At 41.2% G+C, this 23,582-nt stretch overlaps 2 protein-coding genes across 3 annotated transcripts; one reads left to right on the top strand and one right to left on the bottom strand.

Annotated features, from left to right (window-relative positions):
- Positions 1 to 11,353: 11,353 nt before the first annotated feature.
- LOC133904638 (auxin-responsive protein SAUR71-like) lies at positions 11,354 to 11,680 on the top strand. The gene has a single exon (XM_062346105.1). The coding sequence runs from the start codon at positions 11,354 to 11,356 to the stop codon at positions 11,678 to 11,680; it is 327 nt and encodes a 108-aa protein (XP_062202089.1).
- A 1,904-nt stretch (positions 11,681 to 13,584) lies between these two features.
- Positions 13,585 to 23,335, bottom strand: LOC133904993 (anaphase-promoting complex subunit 5). 2 transcript variants are annotated; one of them, XM_062346668.1, is made up of 20 exons: positions 23,043 to 23,335; positions 22,286 to 22,445; positions 22,066 to 22,181; positions 21,721 to 21,958; positions 20,863 to 20,956; positions 20,673 to 20,751; positions 20,481 to 20,566; positions 19,322 to 19,454; positions 19,182 to 19,214; positions 17,266 to 17,520; positions 16,862 to 16,939; positions 16,485 to 16,759; positions 15,854 to 15,913; positions 15,626 to 15,693; positions 15,418 to 15,523; positions 15,183 to 15,324; positions 14,928 to 15,026; positions 14,577 to 14,841; positions 14,312 to 14,379; positions 13,585 to 14,191 (listed from the first exon to the last, which is right to left on the bottom strand). In XM_062346668.1, the coding sequence occupies exons 1-20, from the start codon at positions 23,268 to 23,270 to the stop codon at positions 14,036 to 14,038; spliced, it is 2,739 nt and encodes a 912-aa protein (XP_062202652.1). In that variant the 5' UTR covers positions 23,271 to 23,335; the 3' UTR covers positions 13,585 to 14,035. The 2 variants fall into 2 exon arrangements, with proteins under 2 accessions (XP_062202652.1, XP_062202653.1); XM_062346669.1 differs by having other exon boundaries at positions 22,066 to 22,206; positions 23,043 to 23,183.
- Positions 23,336 to 23,582: the final 247 nt, after the last annotated feature.

The raw sequence follows: 23,582 nt of genomic DNA, 5'->3' as shown, positions 1-23,582 counted from the left end.
CATTGACTTCATCGTGCGGTAATTATTTCACTCATTGTTCATCTGTTCCCGTAGTTGTTTGGGAGTGCCACATTGTTCAGACAGCGCAACACAGCGTGATATAATTTTGCTCAAATGTTAGTGTTACTTGTTTAGCCCAGTTTGTGCTAGACTGGTACTGACCAAGGGATGGGTGTCTGCTGTTTGCCTTATTCTTCCTCTCAATTTTGAGTGTTAAAGTCTTTACTATTCAGTTCCCGCAGTTTCAGTCAACCGGTGTCACTGTTTGGTTCCTGAAATTCAGTTCTTTGTGTTCCTGGCTACTTGGCTTTGCTCGGCAATATTCATCATTCTTTTATATCAACCGGTGTTTTAGATATTGAGTGCATGCTGCCATTTTATTTACTCTGCCATCTTGCACATCAGCATCGGGTACTATTAATGTTGGTTATCAGCAATGAAATTGTTCAGCTGAGTGCATTCTCCTTTATCTCCTCTTTAACATGCTGGGAGGGAAGAACATGAGTGAATTTCTTATGCTGGATGTCCTCATACACGGTGACTGAATGTACATCCATGACTAAATTTATATCCATGAGTGTTAACAATATTAAGAAACGGGTAACTGAGATAACTAGATCGTTCCGCCTTGCGGGATCTGATCTTCACTTTTATTATTTTCTTGCTTAAACCGAACATGACATCTGCAGCCATTATATATAGGCTAAGTACATTTATTTATGGAATGACATAACTAAAGAAACCTCCAAACTAAACAAGGAAATAACTAAGAAAATCTTATCTAGCTAAAAAATAGAAATAATAACTAAGGAAACTACTAATTTAAATCCAAACTTAGCTAATCTGTTGATTGTTTTCCATAACATTTTCCCCTTGGCCATGAAACAACTCGTCCTCGAGCTGAATTTCTTGCACCTAAGAATTACCCATTATAGTTGTATTGATATGTAGACTTATCTTCTTCTAATTCTAGAATTGACCATTGATGTAGGCGATCTTTAGAAAATGACTTAGGACAATTGAAGCACAATCCTTTTGCGTGGCGATCACCATCTCATGTGTAATTAGGCGACGCATGCGTTGTCCAACAGCGGGGGTGGGAGAAGGAACCGTAGGAATTGAAGAGGATTGACGACCTCGTTGACCTTCATGATGGACTACTGGAGCTAACCTCAGGCTCGCTGCTGCTGCTGTTGGGCGAGATGAGTGCTTAAGGAGAGAATCATCAGGCTCTTTAGACAATCGCTGTTCATAAGCATGTCCCAAACTCATGGTTGTTTGCAGATTGGAAGGGAATTGGAGTTCCACATCAGTGCTAAGGGGTTTTCCGAGGCTTGAAGTGAATAATTGAATCTGTTGTTCTGGGAGAAACGGTGTGGTCTGGTTCAAGAGAGAGAAAACTGCTTCTAATAACATGCCATAGAGCTAACTCACCCAAAGAGTTAGTGCGGATCGGCGGCCCAAAACGCATGTTGACAAATTCTGAAAATTTGCGCCAAGATATTGTTCCTTCATCACGTTCCAGCTGCATCTACCACCATTGGGCGTCGCCCGTTAAGTGGTAGGATTGAGCCAAGCCTTCTCTTCTTCGAGAGTGCGTTGACCCTAAAACAGTTGCTCACATCAGTTGAGCCTTGGCGAGGAACTCTCCATTTGTCTTCACTGTGATCCATGGTAAAGAGGCATGAATTACCATTGTAGCTGTCATCACCGACCTTGTAACCTTCACCTATGTTGGGCCTCCTGGAGGAAAGGCGCCCTTTGAAGTTATCTTGGCGGAGCTTGGTGGCGGCAATGTCTGTCTTGATGGCGGCCATGTTAGTGGAGAGCTAGTGCTAGATGTCCTCTAAGGTCTTCTGATCACCCATGGTAGAAGAGGGTGACGGCTGCGGTGTGGAGCAAAAACGGTTGGCTAGTGGAGCGGTGGTGTGGTGTAGCTGGCTGGTGGAGCGGTGACAGTGGAGAACAGGATTGGTGTCTTTGATACCAAATATTAAGAAATGGGTAACTGGGACAACTAGATCATCCCATCTTGCAAGCTCTGATCTATACTTTGATTATTTTCTTGCTTAAACCGAACATGGCATTTGCGGCCTTTATATATAGGTATGGAATGACATAACTAAGGAAACCTCCAAACTAAACAAGGAAATAACTAAGAAATCTTATCCAACTAAACATAGAAATAATAATTAAGAAAATTACTCATTTAATTCCAAACTTAGCTAATCTGTTGATTGTTTTCTATAACAACAAGCAGAGGTTGGCTATATCGGTTTGCTTATTGTTTATATAATCATACTTTTGTTCATGCAGTGAACTCGGGGTTAATGCAATTTCAAAGCAACTCCCAGGTCTCATGCCGATGTACAAATCTTTCACCCATGGCTTATATACCGGAGGGCTTTTTTTTAATCAATCCAAGCTGTCCTAGTAAGATTCAAAACCTATTTCAGTTGTGCCTTGATTGGAGCTAGCATAATTACTGCTGGTTGCTTTGGTATTTTGGGTTTTGCATGTGAAATGTTTGAACTTAATCCCTGAACCTACATTTGACCTTACAATTGTTACATTTCCATAACACCTATTTATCCATGCCTCCAAATTGTTGATCGTATTTATGGTTCTGCAACACCTATTTACCTCATGTGCATTGTATAAATAAAATTGATTGGTTTCCTAACTGCTTCTCTTCATGTAGTGTATCTAACACAGGAGCAACTGCCACTACTTAAAAAAATATCTTCACTGTCGGCTCCAAAACCACATTCACTGCCGGTTTTGAAGCCGGCAATGAGCAACATGCAGTGATAGTCCCTAACTATTACAGCCGATCTGGGGACTGACAGTAAAGAGGGTTATCACTGCTGGCTGAAGGTTTTAGCCGGTAGTGACAGTTTGTCCCCGACTCGATGTTTTTGGGACCGGTTAAAAAAAATTGTCCCTAATTCGACGTTTTTGGAACCCCACGGCCGTACCATCGCAAGTCACACGATTTTTCGCGTGTGTTGTTCATGGCACTCGAACTCAGGACCTCTCAGCTCGCATGATACATCCTTACCATTCTAGCATAGAAGTACTAGTGATAACAATAGCATATGCAATTATTTTGATCTCTTCTATCTGAAATTTAAAACAATTATTTGGACATTTAATTACTTGAAATGAAAAGATTTTCAACTACAAAATTATGGATCTCGTCGAGGGCTATAATTTTCATATAAAGTTTGTCCCCATATGACTTTATATGAAAAAATTATGAACTTTTTAAGATAGTCTATCATTTATTATTACTGCCGGTTCGTAACACGGACTGGCAGTGATAGTCAAGTTGCACTGCCGGTTCATAAGAAGGACTATCATTGCCGGTTCTTTTCGAATGGATTTTTAGTGTCGGTCTGTAGGGATCGGTGACGTCCTAAGAGGGGGGGGGGTGTATTAGGACATTTAAAGCTATTTCGGCTCAAAAACAACACACGATAAATCTATATCAATTTCTATCTAAATATGCTCTAAATTTATCTAATGTGTCTACTCTATCGATCAAAGCGCTTGCAATCTATCTAAAAAGGTAAATTGCAAGTAAGTAAATGCGGAAACGTAAATAAGGTAGAGAGAGCAAACTCGGCACAAGAATTTTTTTTCCGTGGTATCAATGCATGAATACCACCCCTAGTTCATATTGGAGCTCCACAAAGGATATGCTCCCGATCCACACCCGGTCACGGCCTTTGAGCCACCAAATCACAAAGATAAGGCCTCCACTCAGATGAGCCACCAAGCCACCAAGGCAAGGTCTCACAACTAGCCTCTCTTCCAGTTTCTCGCCGTCGTGATCACTTCGGAGCTTGAGCCACAAAAGCAAGGGTTTTTGCGTCCCCGCACAATCGCCTTGCCGCCGCTCCACACTAAATCGGAGGGTCAACAAGCTTGCCGGAAAGTCACCAAGACTCCAAGGTGCCGACATACCAAGAGATATACTGTTGGATCACTCCTTGATCCACTCTCTAGGCAGCAATCACCTAGCAACTATAAGCACTAATCACTCATTAATCTTGTGCTTAATCATCTTGGATGATCACTTTAAGCATTTTGGTGGCTTGGATGTCTTCTCAAGTGTACATGAATTTCTCTGGACTCCAGCATGCTCAAATGACTGAGTGGAGGGGTATTTATAGCCTCAAACTGGCGCACTAGCTGTTAACCCAATGTCTCTAAAAAGCTGTTAACACCGGATGATCCGGTGAGAATAGTGGTACTAACACCAGATCATCCGGTGAGTACACTCTCACAAACTAGCCGTTGGAACCCCACTGAAGCCTCTGTGAACACCGTATACTCCGGTGTATATTGCAATATCATCACCGGACATTCCGGTGAATATACCTTAACCATCCGAGCCAACTTCTTCTTTGTGTAAATTGCTCCGATGTATTCCCGGTGCACATCACTTCATCACCGGACCATCCGGTGAGTTATCTTCAACCAGCCGAGCCAATACAACCCTCTCTGGAAAATATGTTCCGGTGTATACATCTTCAGAGCACCGGACCTTCCGGTGAGGTCACTGTATTCTCCCTTTTGTCAACAATGCTCCGGTGCTTTCCTTTGGTGTGTTCAATCAATCACCGGACTATCCGGTGGGGTCTTCTGTTTCTTCTTCATTTTTGCACTGTTCATTGTTCGGTGTGTGCACTTTTGTAGCACCGGACGATTCGGCGTAACACTTATGTCCATTTTACCCACGTGTCACTAAGAAATACTCCGGCGTTTAGCAAACACTTGGCACCGGACTTTCCAGTGAGGTCAAATGCCTCTGAACACAATGCCCCGGTGTGTTCAACTATGTGAACACCGGACCATCCGGTGTAATCATTTTTTCTGGGACTTTTTTCAATTCAACCAAACTTTGTCCCGACTTCAGTGACTTCTTTATGTATTGCATCCATGAGATCTACTAACATATATCCTTGACAAACATCTTAGTCCCATTGATTATGTTATCATTAATCACTAAAATCACAATCATGATCTAATATGGTCATTTTCGCTACACGGTCCTTAATACGAACTGATAGTGATACTCTATAACTGTTGGCTCGTAAGGAACCGGGAGTAATGAGCCGGCATATAAGAAATATTCTGTAGTAGTGTGCAAATGAACCCCCTAAACCGAAGTTTGACAAGACAACGTCATCCTCTTTCGAATTTATCATTTGATGCTACATTTTCTCATATTTGTGTCCTGCTACAAGCATGCTTCATAAACGTGCACTATCTCATCAATTTCTATGATGCAGGGAGGAAAATGTTTGAGATTATGCTATTTGAGTTCGAACCTCTTAAGGACAGCCTTGCTAAAGAGAAGTCCAATGAATTGGCCCTGCATCCTGAAAACAACAACAATGCATTAGATGAATGGGAACTTGTACAAGGAATGGCCAACCAGGAGATTATCCCATAGGATCATCTTGATAAAAGGGTTGGACTGCTAATCAATGATATAACTGGATAAGTGAGTTCCTGATTTGCTCAACTCCGGTGTTCTCTTACAATGGCATTTTGGTTTAATACCCTTCCTTGCAGGTGCTTGGTCTTTCATTTAACAGCAATGGAAATTTACTTAATTGCTTCTGGTGCACATGGTGGGAAGTTGAGTGTGTACGATCTTGAGTGCCATATTGGAAACTCAGCGAAAACAGATGAGATCGGTGACAATATAGCAATTAAATAAATTCAAATTCACATTACCCGCATAACACATTCATTCTCAAAAAATTTGGTTCCAGCTTGCTAATGCTGGATAACAACAAAGATTAATGTTCATATCATATTTTTTTGAATGGCACCCGATATATCCAGTGATTCTTGCTAGCACGTGTGATGATGAAATAACCAGTAATGTTCTATGACTATCTACCTCTCTTTATGACTAGTTGCAATTTTTGTAATTGGTTACTACCTCTCTAAATGTCTTTTGCATGATGCAGAGATTTGGGACCTAAGAGAAAAGAAATCAAAGTGCAAGTTAGTGACTTCTTCCTCTTCCTGTTAGTAAGTGTTAATCAATTCCTCCATATTCTCATATGCTATCTTGTTTGTAAATAATTTCCGTCACCATCCAAATAAGTAGTGTAGCGTAGTTCATTGGAACCCAAGTGATCCTCTATTGTTTGTTGTAGCATTGAAAGAGAGTTATGCATCAGAAAATGTAAAGCTAATCAACTGTTCACCCCCCGGGACCCCACCCCACTGGATTCTTTGTTACATATGTTACTTGTTTTCCAAAGATATGGGATGTGAGAACGAACTGTCGGATGTTATCTGAATTCAGCACAGGAAAATGTACAATAAATCTCATCATCTTCTAATTTTTTGTTGGAACAAGTTCATTTTACCCCACATAACTAAAGTGGGAGTACAAAGAACACCCAAACTAAAAGAGTTGTACACTTGTATGAAGATATGCCTTGTTTTTTTATCTTGCTATCAATATATTTCTTGATTATGTGAATTCATTCAAATAGGTATCACATCACTTTTGTGGTGTTCTTACCAAAATTGATCCTTACGACCGATGTTTGCGGTGGACTGGACTGTTGGAAGCTAAATGAAATTGAGGTATGAATATTATGATATTCTTGATGTATTGTTGTGTGGTCGGATTTAAGATGGCATTAAGCATCCCACACATTTGTTTCTCAGTCGGCAGATCCTTCATGGAGGAAATTTAAGGATTTAGATCATAGGGCTTTGCATACGGGTGGGAACCAAGAGGCACGTTGGTGCCAATCCGATGATGTCATGTCCATATCTTCTTCAACTAACATTGGGCTCTACCAGTTGAAGCCACCATGGCCACTGAAAACTCCATGATTTCTATGGGTTTTTTCATGATTGCACATACATTCTGAAGTGGATAGAGTTACCATAAACAACTACTGGTCCTAGCAAGTGATTTTTCATATCTCGCTCTATAGATTGTAGGCTCTAAAATTTTGTGAACTGTTATAAGATGACCTTGGCTAAAGATTGCAACACCACACTTATTGTTGAAGTTTGGTTGTATTTGTGAAAGTGGGTTTTCACCATTAATCATACAACAGAAGGCAGGGTGGACATATAAAAAGCTCGTCTTGGTGCAAAGGGGTACACTCAAACATATTAAATTGACTATGATGATACATTTGCACCAGTAGCCAAAATGAGTTCGATAAGAACACTTTTATCATGTGCAGTTAATTTTGGTTGGGATATCTATCAGATGGTTGTGAAGAATATCTTTCTTCATAGTGACCTTCATGAAGTGGTATATATGCACATTCCACTGGGATTTGAGACAAATCAAACTAGCTAATGGCAAGGTGCTTCATTTTCATCCTTCCTTGTATGGATTAAAGCAATAATCACCAAGAGCTTGGTTTGATCGATTCATGCAAGCAATGCTAAAAAGGGGTTATATAAAGTAATGCAGGCCATACACTATTCTATAAACATGCTATATGCAAGGTAGCAATCTTGATAGTGTAGATGGATGATATTGTAATTACCGGGGATGATTCAAATGAGATTTTGGGTTTAAAGAAATACCTCGCACAAGAATTTAAAGTAAAAGATTTGGGGCAATTGAGGTATTTCCTTGGAATAGATATTTTCTTGGAGTAGATATTTCCTTGGGGCATATTTCCTTGGAGTAGATATTTCCTTGGGACATTTTTCTATGTCAATGTAAGTATGCCCTAGATTTATTAAAAGAATCTTGCATGCTAGGATGCCGCCCTGCAACCATGCCTATTAAGCAAAATCATCGCTTGAGCAAATATGCAGGGACTTTGGTGGACCGAGAGTGTTATCAAAGGTTAGTTGGGATACTTATATACCCTTTTTGTACTCGGCCTAACATTGCCTTCGCGGTAAGTGTGGTGAACCAATTTTTGCATGATCCTAAATCATCTCGTATGGCTGCCCTAGAAAAGGTCTCTTATATATTCACCAAGGGGACTTGTAAGTTGAATGTTATATTGATGACGATTGGGTTGGTTCTTTGGATGATAGATGTTCAGCTTCTAGATATTGTACCTTTGTTAGAGGTAACTTGATCTCATGGCAAAGTAAAAAAAGCAAAGCGTTGTGACATGGTCTACAGCTGAAGATGAGTTACGTTCTATGGCCCACGGTGTGTACAAGTTATTATGGTTGCAGATTCTCCTAACGGAGTTGAGGTTGTTTAAGAGTAAGCATTTGATGTTATATTGTGACAACAAAACAATTCAGTTCAACATAATCGAACCAATCATATCGAGATTGATCACCTTATGTAAATTCAGCTAGTCAGGTGGTTGATGTTCTGTCAGGAGGACAGCTCGAGAAGACTTTTTTTTTGCTTTTTTAGCAAGATGGGTCTGTACGATGTGTTCGCCCTACCTTGATGGGGAGTGTTGGTGTGTGTTATTTCTAATTATAAATTAAGCTATGGACTAAAATGTAAAAAGGCTGAAAAGATAAGGAAAGTAGCAGAGGAAGGATCGAGATGAGTTTCGATCAGGAGTTTTCCCTATTTTGTGTTTATGGCTCCTCCTTCTCTCAACCCTAAATCCACAAAATACACTTAAATCCTTTGATTAATCTTCAATAATTTCTGACCAGTACTACTAAAAAATTATTTTTAGAGGCGGGTGATAACTCATTTTTACAGACGTTTAGTGTATCCGCCTGTGATCGAAGGCCTGTAAAAATAAATAATTTTCACAGGCGCAAAAGTGACCGCCTGTGAAAATCTATTAAGAAACCGCCTGTGGAAACCTATTTTCAATCGATAGTTTAGGGTTCCTTAAGCGGACCGCATGTGATAGTCGGTCACTCAATCGATATTTTTTGAACCGAAAAAAGCAAAAAAAAAAATTTGACCGACCAGGAACCCCACGCGAAATATGCGCGCTACGCGGTTTTTGCCACTCGAACTTGAAACCTGTCGGGTCGCGCAATCCCTCCCCACCATCACACCAGAGAACGACAACTGAACATTGAGCATATGTAATTCTTTTGATATTTGCAATCCGAAACTTTAAATGATTATTTAGGCATCTAAATGATCTCAAATGAAAAACTTTTCAACTACAAAGTTGTAGATCTTGTCGAGGGCTACAATTTTCATATAAACTTTATCCTCATCCGACTTTGTATAAAAAAATTATGAATTTTTGAAAATAAACTGTCACCCATTTTTCACAGGCGATTCCTTAAACGGACCGCTGTAAAAATGTGGCCGGTTCACATAAGGAACCGCTTGAAAAAATATGTGACAGCTTATCTTTAAAATTCTTAACTTTTTCATACGATATCGGATGAGGATAAAGTTTATATCAAAATTGTAGCTATTGATGAGATCTACAACTTTGTAGTTGAAAAGTTTTTCATTTGAAGTCATTTAGATACCCAAATAATTATTTAAAACTTCAAACAATTATTTAGATATCTAAATGACTTCAAATAAAAAAAAACTTTCAACTAAGAAGTTGTAGATCTCATCGAGAGCCACAATTTTCATATAGATTTTTTCCTCATCCGACTTCATGTACAAAAATTATGAATTTTTTAATGAATGATCATTTTCAGAGGCGGTTCACATAAGAAACCGCCTGTGAAAATGACCATTTTTTGATACTAAATCTAAGACAAAAAATAAATATTCACACGTTAATTTAAATGAGATTAATACTACTAATCACCATATTTATAGAGTTTATATTCCACTAATACTACTGTACACCAAAAGAGTTGTCGTCATGCATACGATAGCGTGCAAAACCCTAAACGCGCTTGTCTTACTACCCGTGGCAGTGATGAAACTTGATCCACGACCGGAAGTCGTCGTTGTCATTGTTGAGGTAATCTGTGGCCTCCTCGTCCTCCGACGAGCTCGTTCGTGGCTTCTTCCCCCTTCAGCTTGTTGAAGAAAAATTCCCACACCTTGTCGTCCATGAGGGAGACCCTGACGAGTTGTCAGAGTCCGAGGTCGGGGGCACCTCGTCGAACGATGGCACCAGCGGGGCCTCCTCCTCTTCCTCCTCGGATGATGCGGGTGTGAGAGGCGTCCTCAGAGAAGACGGTGGAGGAGCCGGTGGAAGACGGCGGTGAGAAAGCGAGAGTGATTGAGCAATATTTAAAGGCGCTGAGAGAAGATCGAGTAGACGGACACGTGAAGCCGAGCTATCATGCATGTGAAGACGTATATATTTTTTAGTATAACTACCGGTTATAAAAGGCACGTCTTTTGATGAGCTAATATCACTGTTGCTTCGTGTTATGAACCAATATTAATACATCATTGCCGATTTTAAATTAGAATAAACAATAATAATCACTATTACTATCGGTTCTTATTGACTTAGCTTTTTATATGCACCTAAAGCTTTTAAATCAGCAGTGAAGTAAGGCACAAATGACTCTTTCTATAATAGTGTCTTATTTTTTTGGAATTTTTTCACATATTGTACGGCTGAAGCTTAAGTTCTTCAGTTTCGTTTCCAATCCAATCGGGGATGCCGACATTCCTTTTGTACACCATCTCTTATGTTGTTTCTTTGGAAGATTTCATCTAAGTATAGAAACAAAATTTCTAGAAGTGAAAAAAGAAGGAAAAAAAGAAAACGAGTTGACGACTTAGTTACATATTCGTGTAGCATGGGCCCCCGAAACGTTAGGAACGGCCCTGATCAAGTAGGTTGTCATGCACAAAGCATCAAAGTCGTTTAAAATTGATTATGAGCAATGACTTGCCACATATTTGGTTTAGTGCATCCAATATTTATCATGTTGTATAGACAACTTAGTCCGAATGAGACGGATGATGTAATTGTTGTCTTGCTGACTGTTGCCTACACTAGACTAAAGAGCACTCTGCGGGTGAGTGTAGTGCGTTGAGTCCTACAGAATCACAGTTGTACCAGCTAACTCTTTAATTTATAATGACTTGCCACATATTTTGAAGAAAAAGGTTTTGACAAGTAGATCAGTTTGAGTTCACATCCGTGGAATATATATAAAAAATTAATCTGTACTCTCTAATATGATATATCATATAAATAAATTGAACATACTCTTTTGTCACTATAAGTATACTGTATAGTCTACAGCACTAAAAGCAAAGAAAAAAAAGATGTCGTACGGCCACTTGTACCGTCCACTACTCCCCACCCACTCCACCGCGCCCGACAACCCCACTGAGCTGCGGGCCCAGCGACCACATGACCCCACGCGGCAGTTGCTCAGAAGCCCGGCGCTATAAATCGCGCAGCCCTACCACCTCGCAGAAACGCCTCTGGAACCAAACCACGGTGAGAGTGAGGCTCCGATGAGGCAGCTGATCCGGCGGCTCTCCCGCGTCGGCAACTGCTCCTCTTCCCCGGCGAGGCGGCGCGGGAGCGGCGGCGGGGGGAAGAAGGTGCCGGAGGGGCACGTGCCGGTGTACGTGGGCGGGGCGGGGGAGGTCGCGGAGGAACGGTTCGTGGTGCGCGCGGAGCTGCTGGGCGCGCCGGCGCTGGCGGAGCTCCTCGGTCGAGCGGCACAGGAGTACGGGTACGACCACCAGGGCCCGCTCCGCATCCCGTGCCCCGCCGCCGTCTTCCGCCGCGCGCTCGCCTCCGTGGCCGGCGACGAGGAGGAGGACGATTCGAGCTAGCACCCTCGTCTCCTGGCGCCTCGGCCCCGGCTGGGCCTCTCCTCTCTGTAAATTTTGTGGGCTGGCTTATGAGTCTCTAATTAGCTTGAGCTGCTTTTGTTTAATAATCCTACTATGAAGGAGAAGGATTATGTTGACCCCTAATTCACTCTTGTTCCTCAATTGCAAATTTCTAGCTAGTATTACTCCTTTGACTACTTATTACTATGCTGTATGAGCATCTTCACAATGCGAAGGTATTTACATATTACATCATACTCGTAGCTAAAATAAATTTGCTAAGCATAGTTACATATTTGAGGGCTTAATGTGATCTGATCTTCAACTGCAGGTCACTAATCGGCTCCAACTAACTCCGTACGAGTTGCCCAGTTTCATAAAAGTACATATATACAGTTTCGATAATCTGATGGTTTCAAGAAGCTGAATGGCGGACTTTTTTGGGGCTAATATATCCCTGTATCTAGCGCATATAAGCTAGCTAACAAATGACGGTGTTATTATCAAAAACATATTCGGAAATCTCCACTTCATCAACTCCTAGCTACTTCATTAATTATGATACATTACCATCAACTTAAGAGGAATACATGTATGGAGTACATTGGAAGAAGTCGATATAATATACTTGGCTACTCATACACATGTGGGATATATGTAGGGCCTCTTTAGAACTTATGATTCTTAAAATAAAGGAATAGACAAAATATAGTATTGGAATTACCGTTTGGATGCAACGTAGGAAAAACATATGAATAAGATGAGAGAGGAACACAAACGAAATTTTTCATGCGGTTAGACCTCATGTTACAATTCCTCTAAAATTTCTATAAGAAAATCATATCATAAGATTTTCATTGGAATTTAACAAGCTCACTCATTTATTTCAAAAGATCTTTATAGAAAAAATTCCTAAGAATCAAAATCCTTCAAAATTCCTATAAAAATCCTACCATCCAAATAGCCTTAGCCACGGGAGGAAAGAGATCCTTGCACCGATCGATCATGTGACAAGCTCCAAGTTTTCTGCAGCGGACACAGTTGATTCTATGGAAAGAGAAAAAGCTGTCGAGGCGACTGACACCGGCGTGCATGTACTGTCGGCCGGGCATGCCACACGCCCGTCATTCCTTCCGTACGCCAATTATTGGCAGCCGTACGTACTTGCGACAGCAACGTCATCGGACAGGCAGCTGACTGCAGTGAAATAGAGCCTTGCTTGTAGATTGCTGTAGACATGTCACGGCTCAGCTACTAGCCAATAGTATCATAATGCCGGATATTGGATGACTTTTGCTTACTTAGAGTATGATTGGTATATCTCTAGCTTCAAGATCTATATTAAATTTAGAGTTTGTATGGTAAAATAAATAATTTAAATTTAAATAGAACCTTAATTCATATGGTATACACTTTCAAAGAATTAATCGGAAGGTAAAAATTGCTTGGAGTTGAGTGAATGAGGAAGTAAACCGAATCGAAATGAAGCTAAGAAGATCGGCCAGAATACATCGTGGAGACGGACGAATCGTCATAAAACACGGTAAAGGCGTGAGGGTTGGTACAGTTACCTCTAACACGGTCAGAATCCATCGGGAAGACATCGCTGCCATTTTCGCGCTGAGATTTCTTCAAGCTACAACCTTTCATCAATGGCGGAGTAGGCCGGCCACTCCAATCTGAGATATCAGAAATCTCTCGCGGGCCCCACGCGAGGCCATTTGGTCGTTTTCCGTTAACTGTTGGGGGGCCAGAGTGCAGATGCATCGAAGGAATCACCGAACAGATGGAACCAAAGGGCGTGGCAGACACAGATAGAGATCGCCGTAATTTGTCGCCTCTGGCCTGCATTAACATTTGAATCAACCTGATTAACAATTAATCACGTCCCAAAAAACATTAGGTAGCAGTGAAATCTCATTCCAGATACCAGTTATATTTCTTTTAGAAAAATAATGAAAGTCAGCAATACATGGAAACCAGCTACACGTATTCCTGATCCATATCACTGGGACAGCACGAGTAGCTTACAGACACTGCTGCACAATCCAAAATGCATCGCACTATAATGTCTCAACCATGGACAATACAGGCACAGGAAGGGTTTCGACCATGCATAGCGTCTCATCATTGAGTGAGTTCATCTTGGGCAGCATGATATGTCATGATGATAGTGTTGCAACACACTGCTTACATGGCAAGGATGGCATAATTTCCACTTGATACGTCGGCCTTCCTATCATCCTATGGCATAATTACCACACTGTTAACTGGAGCGGCACAATTCTACACCAGTATACACACAACGGCAGCAGAAGCAGTCGGGTGGCTTGGTCTCGTTGGCCTTTGGCGACCTCAGTACACGAGCGAGTCCTCTTCCTTGAGCGGATTTTCGAGGGCAGTGATGTGCTCCTTGAAAGACGCCGCAGCTTCCTCCCTCTCGTCTAGCTTCCAGAGATGGTTATACGCCATCGCCTTCAGATAGTACGCCTCTGCCACCATCTCATGGTACTGCACATAGCATATCAGATGTTAGAAGAAGCTTCGATGTGTTTCGCACAGGATCACGGATTCGAACAAGCGACTACGTGTCTTTCAGAAACGATGCAAGGAATGGAACCAACAGCTCACCTCCAAAACTTGCAGATCTTCAGTGGCTTGGTTCAGAGGATCCAGAACGGCAGAAGAGTCTTCAGAAACTGCAATAATAAGAAGATAAGCATCAAGGATGGTGTATCGAGCAGATCAATATCATGAAATGCTCACATAAAAACCATGACAGAAAATGTGAGCTGCTGAAGCACATTAAGGATCTGCAAAAGGTTGTCTATATAAAAGAACATGAAGTAATGCAAAGTACAAGCCACATTGAAGGGAGAGTACCATTAAGGTATACCTGAGAATTTTGGATCAAATAAGTGGCACTTTGCCAAAACTATGTGAGCTCGTGCACGGAGCTCAAGTCCAGCGTGACCAAGAATCATTGGAAGGCTCTGATAGACAAGACTCAAGGCCCTCTTTGCATGGCTTGATCCAAGAGCCAGCCACAATTCAGCGAGGGTTAGTGTAGCTGAGGCTTCAAGCAGATCTAAGTTGAATGATTTGCAGAATGATTGGCTGGCTAATGCATAAGGGAGCCCAAGGACAGCATTGTCAGATTTCTGGAGAAGTAGGAAAAATATTAGTTGCTCTGTGTGCCATTGCGGTATTTACTTGGTTCTAGTGTGAACGAAAATGTCTGTCTTACTTTATATATTTCAGCAAGTAATAGAAGAACACTTGCATTCTCTACTTGCATGTTGTACTTGTAACATGTAGAGAAAAGAGAGTTCGCCACAGTTGCGGCCTGCACAAAGAAGAATCAAGAATTGGAAATTATATATTTTATTCTGTGAATTCTTGTACCAGCATGAACAAGATTCTTGATCAAGGGACCAATATGCAATATAAGATGAAAATTCATGCTTCTTGGGTAAAACATAACAAGCAAGGAATCGAGAACCTGGCTAAATTGTTTTGCAGCAAGTAGAGTGCGGGCATGTCGTAGACTAGCTTCTGTCTTTAGCTCAATGTCTACTCCACAAACAGAAGATGACATTACGCCAAATTCATCGCAAATTTGTTGCGCAACTTTCAGATGCCCTCTAAATAGATCAATTTTGCACAAATACTAGCAAATCAGCTGATTACGGAAGCAAAACACAGCCGCTAAACGAAGTGTAGAAACAGCTTTGTACCGATGAAGGGCACGCTCATGTAGTAATTGCATTCTAAGGAGCTGGATGTGTGAACTTGTTGAGGATGGGAATTTCTTTTCAGCAAGCTTGAGAGCACAGAATGCAGCTGCATATCAATCAGAGAATGAAAGGCCATAAGAAACTGTGGAGACTTACACAAGCTTGGAGGTATCAGTGCATAGCACACCTTGGTTATATGGGAACTAACCTGAGTATCCTTTGAATACCGCCAATTGTTGAATTAGCTTCACATATGCTAGCGATAGGTCTGATGAGCTGTAAACGAAAATACAATACCATCAGAAATCCAGATTGGGAAAGCATCATGACACTTATAAAGCTAAAGCCTTCATGACACGGCAAAAGCATAGTGGCAGAAGAATCTATAAAGTTGTAAAAGTTACTGAACAATCACTAAATTTTAACACATTCTAACCTTGCAGCATCAGCAAAGCACGTTGCATAGACCAAAGCATTCATTCGGACCATCGGAGCACTGTGAAGAGGGTTAACAAAATATGGATGAAAAATAGTGTTGGTTTTTTAGAAAGGATACAGGTAGATTAAAGTACATTCTAAAATATGATTTAATATAACATAAACCGATTCTTTTCAGGTCTGCTCCCAAAAGACTATAAAAGTAATGAAAAAATTCACTAGCAAACAGGCAACAAATGATGAAAAAAAAAAAAAAAAGTGGATCACGGGTGCATTAGAGCTACACAACACCAGTATTATAGAGTCTTGTTTATTTGATGACAGAGCGATAGAACAAAGAGGGAGGTAGAGATCCTGTTGGTTTTTATATAAATAGACGCAAGGTTGAAGTTTCTCCATAGTCAGTATTAAATTAATTATCAATCAATGATTGCCACGATGAATCAAGCTCTTTCTGAGTTGTCCATCTAAGCATCTGCTCTTTCTAAGTTGCAAGACACTTGTTCATTGCATATCCAACCCTCCCTCCCTTTTTCCATGAGACAACAACACTGTCCAAGCTGGAAAAGGCGGTATGACAAGCCACTATGAAAATTGAACCCTGACATTAACAGAGAACAGATAAGTACCTTCCATAGTGCTCCCAAGCAGTGGCTCTCAGCAGATATGTTGAACCAGCTAATTGCAATACAGGTGCAGGTACTGGACTTGGTTGTGCATGATAATGGAAATTGTCAAAGTCATTTTTATGTAATTTTCTGGACTTCGTAGAACTGCTACACCAAGAGTTAGAAGCAGCAGACAGATTCCTGAGCCACGAAGTACTAAAACTACCATTATCATTTGAAGTAGATAAGACATCAGTTCCAAAGTCAGTCAACACACGAGAACTTAATCTCAAATTCTGCAATAAGATACAAGAGAAATTATTAATTTAGAAGCAATTGTATACACCCTCAGTCAAGGATGAGCATAATGTTTTGAGTGTATAGGAAGTGCAGCATACCTTACAGACATCTGCAGGACATGTTCTAAGCTTTGTAGATGCATTAGGACCAAAGGAGACTAGTGGCCTTTGGACATGCTGATAAGTCAAGCTTTACAGTCAGAACAAAAGGAAAGATAAACAAGGATGCACTCAATTGAAACACATGAGTATGTTTTTAAGTTTTAACTAAAAGTCATCTGGTCTTTTTCAAGATCACAACTGATGGCATAGTAACACTACGATAAAAAAACACAAAACCACAACTATACAGTAAGTTGGGAGCTGTGTGCCATGTTTGAATGTTGATATAACTAGTACAGATGATGCCCACAGGAGGATAAATAAATGAATTTAAACATGGCTAGGTATTAAAGTTATCTTCCCAGAATCAAATAATACTAAAATACTAGCAGAGATCTTACCTTCAGATCAAATTTTGCCAGAGAGAGGTGATCAAAGGATAGTAAGCTTGGAAGTTTCAATATATCAGCTCTCTTGAGTGATCTCTTTAAAAGAACAAGTAACTGTTGCTGAATGGATAATGGTGTGCCCAGTCCAATATTGGTCCCAAGTGAATACGGAGAACCGATTATTTCAACTGTGTTTGACATTCCTATCTTTGATAAGAGATTGGAAATGGCTCCTAATATATAGGCAAGGCATGAGTCGTCATTATTCTGAAAAAAATGGTAGCATCTGTTAAGAAACCAATTAATGAGCACCTTTTAGTTTGCGTAAATGTTAAAAATATCATTGCGAAAAACAACAGCTGAAATTCTGTTCAAAAATATGTACAGCTTATACCAAGTATCACTTATCCAGCAATCTGAACACACGAAATTGGACTCTGATGAACCATGGAACTTGCACATGAGACTGATAGACTAACAATTTGGACAGATCCATCTTCTCAGGACCCTCAGGCCACCTTGGCAGTTCCAGGAAACATATGAATGCAGTATATTTTGAAGTTGGGAACCTGATAGACGAAACCAGAGACTGCATGACAAGTCAACATCTAACCTACTACTGTACTACAGATGAGTTGGGCTAGAAAAAGATAATATGGTGACAGTGTATTTTCCAGGTTATGCTACTGCCACAACATGTTCGGGGCAAGGAGTGTCAAAATTCTTAAGACTAACGAAATTCCATGCAATCAGGTGACAAGGTTTACTATTTCAATGATATTCGTTGTGCATTATAGAATTATTAAAACTAAACATGGAGACCAGAATATAATTTAGTGGATGAAAAGTATGGCTGAAAGATAGGAAAATCCAAAGTACACAGTCCGCCAAAAGTATCTTAACCATAGTCACCAGAAACTTGGGTCAACCGGGTCGAGGGTTGGGGTCGAGGAACGCGGGTCGAGGGTGTCCAAAAATGTGGGTCAAAGGGGGTACTGTTCTTTGGGATGCTAGATCGGAATGTGGAACGTGACCCCAATTAATCCGGGTCGATGAGGTATAAAATGCCACATACAGGTAGGTATAGAAGATCTATCAGTTAAACAGAAAAAGAAAAGAAACGAGGAGAGATGAGATAGGCTGCCATATTTTGGCCCATGGCCCAACCAGCCCACTAACTTGCTTGTCCTAACCCACCTCTATTCTCACAAGTCACAACTAACGCACATAGCCGCAGCCTCTATTTCCTCCTCACTCTCTTCTCCCAGGAAACCAAGCACTGCCGGTCACAAATTGATTGCCGCCAGCCAGCATCTACTACCAGCGACCAACAAAATCGGTTTCCCATGGCCTCCTCTTCTCTCCAGTACCATCAATTTCACTAGAGATCGGTGGAGGACGGCCTGCCTGTGCTGTCCAGGCCGACGTCGGAGCTGTTGAAGAAGATGTGCATCAGGGGGCGGCCGACCACCCACTGAGTCCGCCGCCCGCGCTCCGCGCGGGTTAAGGTACCGAGTGCCCGAGCGCCGGTGCACATGTCATCGGTGCCGTGGAGTGTCAAGGACCCTCTGGCGCCCCTGTCTCTGTGCCGCTGCCAATGACAATGATGCTTATCTGCATCAGGTAAGCCATAATCTTCACCACCTGAATCTCGTCCCCTCGTAATCCCCTGTGGAAACGGGGCCACGACCCAACCAGAATCGGGACATCGAACCAATTCGACTCCGACCCTCGAATTAGGTCGATGTCCCGGGGTCATGGAACGCGCCTTCGACCCCGTTCTTGGTGACTATGATCTTAATAATAGCAAAACTGACTGAAGCCTTCCTCAACAACCCATAGTAGTGTGATACGAACTAAATTTCAATCTTCATCCAAAATCATTGGATAAAATCAGATTTCAGAAAGAGATCAGTTCAGTAACTTACCATTTGAGAAACACGCACTGCTTCTACGAATGCCTGGAATAAAGCGGCCAGCAGAACATAAACAATGTGCAATGAAACAAGTATGTCCAAAAAGTGATAAGCTAATATAGAAAACAAGAAAACCAAATACCTTACATTACCTCTAGGGCTTTCTTAGGATGTCCAAAGTAACAATGCAAGTTGCCTAAGCAGAGCAGAGCACTCTCATACTTTCCAACAATAATATCTTGGGATGGAGACACAGAACGACTAAAAAGCCCTTGCATCCCTGCACTACATCAACAGGATATAATGACCAAATAAGAACATATTTACAAGAGGTTTATATGCTTTCAACATAAAGCTCATGCGAAAAGCCGAAAACATGTCATTATCACATGATCTGCTTCTTTTTTTTTTCTTAAACACGTAAGAAAACTGCATATTACAAGCTTCTTCTTAACTTGCAGAGCAAAAAAAAAAAAAAACTCCAAACTTTAGCTAGCAAGCAGGAGAAATCAGTAGTAGACTAGTAGTTTGAGAAAATTTAAACTAGGAAATAAAAGGGACACGGTGGTTAATGAACAGCCCTGTGGTGGTTCTACTTCACACATGTCCTTCCATGGTCTAGAACAAGGGTAGACCAAAATAATAGGATCCCATAACTTGTATTATCACAATTCAATACATCTTGCTAATATAGAAAGTGACAGAGATTGCGATGAAAAACAGAAAGACTGCAGGTGTTATGTGCAGGAATTACTGTTCACGTGACTGAATCAGATTGGTTCGAGATAAGATTAGTTAGATTGGTTTGTTAGTTCGAATCAGATTCAGTTAAAGATAAGATTAGAGATCTGTTAGTTTAAATTAGATAAGAGTTAGAGATAAATTAGAGTTGAATTTGAGTTAGGACTTTGTAGGCCGGCTATATATACATGGCGCTAGCCGTGATTAAGGAATGAATCAAGCAAAAGAAATCAACCTAATTTCCAGCCCCCTTCTCCTATGATCTGCCGATGCCGCCCTATAGTTTAATATCTCCTCTGAAACAGCCGATGCCGCCCGGCTATCCTCCCAGCAGGTGTTTACCCTAACAACAACATTCTTGAATGCAAACAACAGGAAACATGCTAGAGATTAACATTCCTTGATTTGGTAATTAGAACTGGAATACTTGTTCAGTAGGCATCGATTAAACATCAAGCACGACCCAGCCTTGAGTTTGTCACTAAATGCTCTGAAGTACTACATAGTCACATAGAATTTGGTAAAAAGATCAACCACGCCCCAGCATATAATAGGGACAATGGGACTGACCTGTAATCAAAGTAGCGGTGAAGATTATCTAGTGAGGCAACATAGTCATCATGGCAAAGAGCATTTAAGTACTGCAAGAATTGGACCTGACAAGCAGAACATGGATAAAAAAAAATCAACATGATTAGGAGATGTTCATAGTTCCACATAGTCTCCCAGAAGATTAAAGGTATTCACTGTGTCATAACTTACACGATGAAGCTCAGGAGCTAATGTCTGAAGCTGTGTCATAGTGGCATTAAATGAATTCAAAGGTACTGAGCTGGGATCCCTGTAATAAAAGAGCTGTAACTAAAGACTATTTCATCTTCCATGTCCTTTTCAAGGAGTAGAACAAGTTTGTGGTAGTATTGGTCGACTAAATGTAGGAACAGACACTCACTTCTCAAGAATATCAGCTTGTTGGTTAAGGTATGCCTCTAATTGCCACCTTGATCTCAGACACGTCGGGTTGTCGTCCGCTTTCAAAATATTAGCTATCATAAAAAGGAAAGACAAATATAATTTTCAACACATAATATTCCTTTTGACATCCTGATAAAACCAAAATAACTCTCCACAATAATATGACGCAGAGTATTGAGAAGTTGAATTATAAACTAAAAATCATAAGCCTAATCTAGTCGGTAAAATAAACCGATTGACTAGCATAAATATAAAAATAAAATATCAAAATTATATAAAAAATATATAAGTTGCGACTGCTCCACCTTTCAGTATTAGAATGGCATTTCAGAGAAATACATAGAGGTGAATCAGTAAATGCTGGCATACCAAATAATTATATGACAAAAAAGGAAGCTAGAATCGTAACCCAGCTAAATGCAATTACTCAAATGCATCAGGAATTTGCAGGCAATCTGTTTGTGCTAGCCTGCAGTTCTCTTGTATCAGATGCCAAAGTTGTGACATGTAAGGAGGCAATCTCGGTAGGCTTGGAATCACAATAAAATACTCGTAATGGATACTGTTTCTTATTTTCAGTATTCACTACTAATTTAGGTTGTAAATAGCCCTTTCCAAGGTCCCAGATTATAGCACCAAAAAAAACTGACTAAATGTGAAAACCTGAGATAGATTTCCGTCCGGGTTGTGATAATCCATTTTCTTTTCATTGTGGAGTTTGTTCCAAAAACACCTATGTGCCTTATATTATTTCTTTTTTGGCATCTTAAAATAATTCCGTACTTCCATTAAAATCAAAGCAGCAAACGAAAGAGTGTTTAGGGTTCAGATTTACCTTCATCAAAATCATGGAGTGACATTGGTGCATGAGTTAGAGCTGAAGAGCTCTCCCCAATATGGCTCTCAGCAGCATAACCTTGATTGTATTTGTCAAATGTACCAGCTCGAGCACCTATATCTGCATCCATCAAGTTGCTCATTTCGCTGTTGAAGTCCTCATCTTCTGCCAAGTCATATGAAGCATCAGCGGAGCTACAGTACACCACAAGGTTTGCCAAAAGATGGCACACGCCCTACAAAACATTTTCAGTGAGCACATTGGTGCCTTAAATAAGAAAATAAACAAGGGCAAAAACGTGAACGACAAATGGTTGTGAATGCATTCTACTACTTGTAGCACCTCAAAGGTCATTGAATTGAAGGCAAGTATGCAGCAGCGAAGAAAAACTCCAAGTTGACTATTTGGATCCAGAAATACGTCCTCCACACTTGCACCTTCTGGTGCAGTGAGCACACCTGGCAAAACCAATTTCAGAGCAAGCTGTGAGCTGTTTATTGGAAAGCCTCTCTATGAAGGAAATAAAGAACTCAAAAACATCCACACGTGATGTGAACCTCACCTCGTAGCTTATCGAAAAAGTTGAACAAATCATCAGGCGAGTTCAGCGTTGACAGGGTATTTGTCAGCTGCTCACAGAGCCAACCATTGGCTAAATCATCTACCGCCTTCAGCTGCCTTAAAAGTTCTTCCAGTGGAGGCTCCAAAAAATCCTCGCATGACTACAAGATTAATAAGTTAAGAAGACCTGTTTAGCTTCTGAGAGAAATGGAAGGAAATGATGGATCCGAGAAACAAGAAAACAACAATGAAACAGATTATATTGACAAGGTTGCAACTGCAAAGTCATGATGATAATATGGTTGTTTTGATTGTTTTGCTTAACACTAAATGGTTCATTCACTCGCAGAAAGTAGAAGCTGGATCTACATTTCAACAGCAGATGGTAACTCATGCCTGTAATTCCCAATTCCTAATGTAAGCATTAACGGCTGACGATCTATCTACAGCCAGATACAAATCACTACTTTGTTTGTCATGTTGTGACACTAAATTCATTCACCCCGCAGAAAGTAGTAGCTGGGTCTACATTTCAACACCATTTTTTTGGAAAAAAAAAATTAACACCATTTAGTAAGTGCTACGGGGTTTAGAACAACTTCATGCTGCTAATTCCAAAATGGCTGACACCCTAGTGCCCCGGATCCAAAACACTAACTCGACATCACCAGATACACTAACTCGACAGCAACAGCACACGGCAGCGACAGGAACATGAGTAGCAGCATTTCAAGGGGGAAGCAAGCAAGCGCGCGTACCCGGGTGAGCGTGAAGAGGAAGAGCCCGAGGCGGTTGTGGTGCCCGACGGAGTCAAACGGGAAGGGCAGCCCCGCCCCGCCACCCACCTGCGCCGGCGGCGCGAAGACCTGCACCAGGTGGCACACCGCAATCTTGTGCGGCGTCAGCTCCAGTAGAGCCCTTGCTTCGCCCGCGGGAGCCGCATCCCTCGCCGCCGCGCCGCCGCCGACCCCCGCGAACACGTTCATGGAGCCGCCGCCGGAGACGAGGGTTTGAAATTTTTCCTCTTTTTAGGCTCGGAAATGAAGATGAGTGGGAGTGGACTGGGGTAGGTTTCGGGCCTCGTCCTATGGGCTTGAGGCGTTGGACCTTGGACAATCTGGGCCTCGAGCAATCTGGGCCTTGGGCCTTAATATCCAAAACCATGGCCCGCATGGGGCCATGTGCTTATTGGATATCGGGCCAGTACGCACTAATGGTGAACGAATCGCAGAACCTCCCGAAAAAAAAAATCTCAGAAAGCCATAAACTGTAGGTTTGGCGAAGACACTAAATGGGCC

This window comes from Phragmites australis, chromosome 22 (genome assembly GCF_958298935.1).
Source record: "Phragmites australis chromosome 22, lpPhrAust1.1, whole genome shotgun sequence".
Lineage (NCBI taxonomy): Eukaryota > Viridiplantae > Streptophyta > Magnoliopsida > Poales > Poaceae > Phragmites > Phragmites australis.
Note: the sequence above shows the minus strand (reverse complement) of the source record. Positions and strands in the feature narration are given on the sequence as shown.

Coding starts and splice junctions, on each gene's coding strand:
- LOC133904638 (XM_062346105.1), top strand. CDS start 11,354: ATGAGGCAGCTGATCCGGCGGCTCTCCCGCGTCGGCAACTGCTCCTCT.
- LOC133904993 (XM_062346668.1), bottom strand. CDS start 23,270: ATGAACGTGTTCGCGGGGGTCGGCGGCGGCGCGGCGGCGAGGGATGCG. Junction 22,182..22,285: donor CTTTTTCGATAAGCTACGAG/GTGAGGTTCACA, acceptor TGGTTTTGCCAG/GTGTGCTCACTGCACCAGAA. Junction 14,192..14,311: donor AAGATCTGCAAGTTTTGGAG/GTGAGCTGTTGG, acceptor TGCTATGTGCAG/TACCATGAGATGGTGGCAGA.